We start from the raw sequence: 5,282 nt of genomic DNA on the forward strand, positions 1-5,282 counted from the left end.
CCCAAAGGCTGCCACTAAGTTTCACTGCAGATGACTACTAACAAAGGATTACTTAAAGTACACAGGAAAATGAAAATGCTATTGCATTTCCTGATTGTTTTAAGTTTAGCAACTAGAACTGTACACTTAAACAGATATTTCAACCATAACTGTTCTTGAACCCCTGGGCTGTAATTTATACATTTCCGAAATGCCACCCTTCTTCCTGGGCCTCACCTCTGCCTTCCTTAGGGTACCTAATGAGCATTAAAGGACAGTCCCATTCCCGTAACAAATACCTGTCCCTTTCTTTTGTTTTCTTAGCCCAAGTTCAGAAAATTTATTTTGCTAAAACACTTTGGTATCTTAAGCATTACTGAGCCAACGGGACATCAGAATAAAAGTTGTCTAAAGTTAAAGGTACAGTATATTAACAAACAAATGATCCTTAGTCATGAAGTTATAAACGCAGAGTAGGATCAGGGTAAGAGGTTAATCCAAACTACAACAACTGAGTCTTCAAACCACCTTCTGAATGGGGCTTCAGGATAGTTCCTTTCATCTTTTCTTGTCACTTTAAGCTCCCTTAAGAAGTATTCAGTGGGGAAATCACAGGAGACAATGCGCTGTGAGTTCTTGAAACTATACAAGGTATAGTCTGGCTGGCTAAGTCACATGAGGGTTCTGTATTTGTTTGGTAGAGTGACCTATGGCAAAGCAGACTCAGTTACCCCACCAGTCAACCCCCTGGGAGCTATAATTTCCTCCATATCCATCACTGTTGTAAAAGCCTCCATAGCTACCTCCACCAAACCCTCTGCTGCTGCCATGGCTGCTTCCACCACTGCGACTGTTGCTGGCACGGCCACTGCTGAAGCTGGAACTGCTGGCGCCGCTACTTTGTCGATAGTCTCTGGCACCAAACCCTCCACTAAATCTGCTCTTGGATCGTCCACGACTACCACCCTTGTAATGGTGTTCAAAAGCCATGTTTTCTAGCCAAGATGGCACTTCTTGTTTCGCTTCAACAAGAAGATCCAATAAATCTTTGGTAATATTTATGTTCCTCTCGTTGAAGAATGAGGTGGCAAGGCCAAGGTTTCCAACTCGGCCTGTACGGCCAATGCGATGCACATATTCTTCGATGTCACTAGGTAAGTCGAAATTGATGACATGTTTCACATTGGAAATATCCAGTCCTCTTGCTGCAACTGCTGTGGCCACGAGAATTGGACTTTTTCCCGATCGGAACTGGTGAAGGGCCTCTTCCCTATCTCGCTGAGATCGGTCTCCATGGATGCTGGTACAAGCATATCCTTCATGGTATAAGAAATCCTCCAGGGAATCTGCACCCTTTTTGGTCTCCACAAACACCAGTATCAGGGAGTCCTTGCCTGTTGCATTCAGGAGGTCAAGCAGAAATGACCGCTTGTCTGCTTCTTCCACCCACACGACTTTCTGTGTGATGTTCTCAGAAGTAGACCCGACTCTCCCTACGGCCAGGAAGATATATTCATCCAAGAAATCGCGAGCTAGCATCTGTATTTCCTTAGGAAAAGTAGCGCTAAACATCATAGTGTGGCGGACACCTTTTGGAGGCATGGTGTCTTGCTCAACTATTCTTCGTATCTGAGGCTCAAAACCCATGTCCAACATCCGATCCGCTTCATCTAACACCAAGTATTTGCAGAAGTCTAGTCCGATCTTTCCTCTCTCCATCATATCCACTAGCCGTCCTGGAGTGGCCACTAACAAGTGGCATCCACGTTCCAAGTCTCGAATCTGCTGACCGATATCAGCTCCGCCGTAAACCACACAAGGACGAACTCGAGACCGGTATGAGAATTTCCTGGCCTCCTCGTAGATCTGCACTGCCAATTCTCTGGTTGGAGCCAGGACCAAGGAGATTGGATACTGTTTGCGACGCCCATACTTTCCATTCTCCTTCATGGCCCTCAAAGCCTCACCCGGACCATCTGTATAGATCTGACTCAAGATAGGTAAAAGAAAAGCTGCCGTTTTTCCAGATCCTGTTTGGGCACAAGCCATCAAGTCTCTTTTCTCTTTGATAATAGGAATAGCATGCTTCTGCACTGGAGTTGGGCGAGTATAGCGAGTAAGCTCGATGTTTCCCATAATAATCTCTCCCATCTCAACATCACTGAAACTTTCAATGTGTGGAGGGCAGTTATTCCCTGTCGCCTCAACCGGAATGTCATCGTATTTCTCAAAGTTAATCCCAGTATTGCCTCCAGAAAAGAGTTCCTGTTCCAAGCGTTCGCTTGGTGGGAGCGGTTTGGACCAGTCGTCTTCGTCGGCTTTGTCGCACCAGCGACTGTTCCCGCCCCGTTCAAATTTGCCAAAGCCACTTCTACCGCCACGGCTGCCGGTGCCCTCGTAGTCACTCCGCCCGCGGTCATCAAACCTTCCTCTTGCTCCACTCCCACGGTCACTGAAGAAACTGGACTTGGCTCTCGTGTCGCTACGGGACCCGAAACTGCTGTAGGCATCCTTGTCTTTACTCCACCGTGAGCTGTCTTTGTCGTAGGAGGCTTTCGTAGCTTCCCGGTTCCGGAGGTGAGGAGGGATGTAGCGCCCTTTGCTGGCTGTGCTGCCTCCGCTCTGGCTGTCCGGAGAGTTCAGGTCTAGGCCAGCCAACTGCTGGTCCAGCCCGAGCTCATCTTCCTCCGCCACATGACTCATCCCTGAAGAGTACGGAGAACTCTGGGCTTTACCTCTGCTCGGCTGGGGTTTCACCACAGAGGTCCTCTGGGGGTGGACGACGTGTCCAGCGGGCGATCTGAGCCCCAAACACTGCTTTGCCGGCGCCGCGGGCCTCCTGTGCGCCTCACGGCCTCTCTCCAGCTAACGCTATGGCTTCTGCCCCGCTACTGCGCGCTGATTCCTAATCTCGCGAGACTTCCTCGTCAGGCCTGGCGCGCCATCGCCCGCGGGGCGGTCACAGGGCCTGCCGCCCTCTCAGACTTACAGCGGCAGAACAGCACTCGGTTGGGTTCATAATGGAGTGAGGTGTACACGGCGGGGGCCCTGGAGCCCAAAAGATCGATGGCTGTCCTGTTTTGCTTGAACTTCTTTTCCTGTACTCCGCGACTACCCTTGTCTTGGAAGAGTTCTCAAGATCTCGCGAGAACGCTGACCTCTAGCAGTGATGCCTTAAAATGTACTGTAGGCCTCTTGGCTCCCGGTTGCTCGCGGTGGGATGGCGTTTTCTTTGCTTGTTTTTGCCCTTCCTTTCTCTCCAGCGCTGCACCTTTTCTCTTAGTTTCCAAGCTGTGGCACTTCTCTGGTTTACTAGCTCTTGCTTCTCCGAGTGCAGCCTTTCCGAAACTGGAGTTAGGCGGAAAGAGGCCCAAAACCAAGAGGGCAGCGGGTCACGTGGCCACAGGTGTCCCGTGGAGTGGCCATTTTGTGCAGCAGGAAACGGTTGCTAGAATACAGTGTTCTAACGGGGAGGGGGGCGAGGGGGGTGGGGGAAAGGGCGGTTGGTGGCCAGGGTGGGGCTGGGGGAGGTAAAAGGGAGTGAAGAATGTGTTTCCCTCAGGACCAGGCACGGAGAGCATGCTTGGAGAGTTCGAACCTGTGGACCTGGTGCAAGGTGCCACCGCAGAATTGCGCAGACACAGCTCGGACGGAGGCTGTGGAAAGGGCGGTGACGTCCCAGCGGTAGCACTGATTCCACAGAGTAAATGACACACCGAAGCCAGCTGCCCTGGGTCTTGTGGAGAAAGCCCGTAACTCCTTGTAGCCAGCCTGGGTGGGATTCTCCCCAAATCAGCGGCTTGCCGTGGGCCTTCTCCAGTATCCCATCGGCAGTACCTGCCGTGCAGGTGAAGGGCTCCAGGAGTGCTCCTGCTCTGCATAAACAGGGCGTCCTGCGTGGTATGGGGCAAGGAGAGATGGCGCGTGTATTACGAAATAACTCCGAAATGGGTGACTCGGGACAGAGAGTGTTTACAGATGTGGATTTGTAGGGGTGGTATGCACGAAATGTGTGCTGCTCGATTTTGTAGACGCTGTGAGCTGGAAGGATGGCTCAGCAGTTAGCGCACTTGCAGAGGAGGGGACTCAGTTTTCCAGCACCCACATCTGGTGGCTCACAACCAGTTAACATTTGTTCCGGGGGAATCTGACACCCCCTTCTGGCGTCCATGAGCACCTGTACCCAAGCAGTTCACGTGAAAAAAAGCAAGCACATGCATACACGTAAATTTTAAAAGTGGTTTAATAATTGCAACAGAGGTCATTATTGTTTTATTTCATAATAGACTTTGTACTGAGTGCTTCTGCTCCATATAAAGGTGTAAATTTAAAACCGGCTCCTTTTATTGCACAGAAGGTTTAGAATTTAGGCAAAAGTTACTAATGTGAACCGTATTTTGAATATGATGTCTGGGATACAGATGAGAGTGGATGAGGACGTTTGTCTTTATGGTTGCAATGGACAGCTGAAGATGAAGCCAGTATATAAAGGAAAGCAGAGATCAAAAGCAGACAAAAAGTCATGCCTTGGTCCCATTAAGTCCGAGTTCTGTCTAACCTTTGGACCTCTGAATTGCATGAAGTATTAGGTTTTATTGTATCGTTATGCCATTTTAAATTTACATTTATTTATTTATCTATTTATTTATTTCGGTTTTTTTTGAGACACAGTTTCTTCTCATTGTAGCCTTGGCTATCTTGGACTTGCTTTGTAGACCAGGCTGACCTCAAACTCACAGTGATCTGCCTGTTTCTGCCTCCCTGAGTGCTGGGATTAAAGGCATGTACTACCATGCCCAGCTTAAGCTTGATTTTTAAAGTTCCTGAGAACATAGAGACCTCAGCTGACACCACCATGGGCTACTAAATCACTAAGCCAGATTTAGAACTTTCACCATAAGAAGTGTAGTGTAAAGGGGCCAAAGGAAAAAAACGTGACCCTGACTAGACCTCAAGCCCAAGATCAGGGCCAAGAAATAGAACCCCAGCCATGGGGGGGGGGGGGGTAAATAGGAAAACCCACCAATCCCTCAATCTTCACCCTGAAAATCTCCACCCTGGAAAGCTTCACCCTCTCCCCCATCCCCCAAGAAACCCATATAAATCCTGTCTTCTGAGTTCCCCGCTTCTTCTCTCCCAAGCTGAGGCATCCAGCTCCTGAACTTTTCCCCTCCCAATAAATCTGTGAGGTTTGTTGTGTGGTGTGACTCTGTGGCATTCCTTGGCTCCTGATCACCAGGATACCCCTGGGAGCAGAGCTGTAACACTCCCCCCACACACACAGCCTCGCTTTCCCCAGCGTG

At 49.6% G+C, this 5,282-nt stretch overlaps 1 protein-coding gene across 1 annotated transcript; it reads right to left on the reverse strand.

Moving 5' to 3' along the window:
- Positions 1-702: 702 nt before the first annotated feature.
- On the reverse strand, positions 703-2,712 carry LOC129678457 (putative ATP-dependent RNA helicase Pl10). Its single transcript, XM_055609249.1, has one exon. It carries the CDS (start codon positions 2,680-2,682, stop codon positions 703-705), a length of 1,980 nt encoding a protein of 659 aa, XP_055465224.1. The 5' UTR covers positions 2,683-2,712.
- Between the last annotated feature and the right edge of the window lie 2,570 nt (positions 2,713-5,282).

The sequence above is a fragment of the Psammomys obesus genome, unplaced genomic scaffold (genome assembly GCF_907164565.1).
Source record: "Psammomys obesus unplaced genomic scaffold, mPsaObe1.curated_primary_1811, whole genome shotgun sequence".
NCBI lineage: Eukaryota > Metazoa > Chordata > Mammalia > Rodentia > Muridae > Psammomys > Psammomys obesus.

Bases quoted from the DNA above. Each gene is read 5' to 3' on its own strand.
- LOC129678457 (XM_055609249.1), bottom strand. From the start codon at position 2,682: ATGAGTCATGTGGCGGAGGAAGATGAGCTCGGGCTGGACCAGCAGTTG.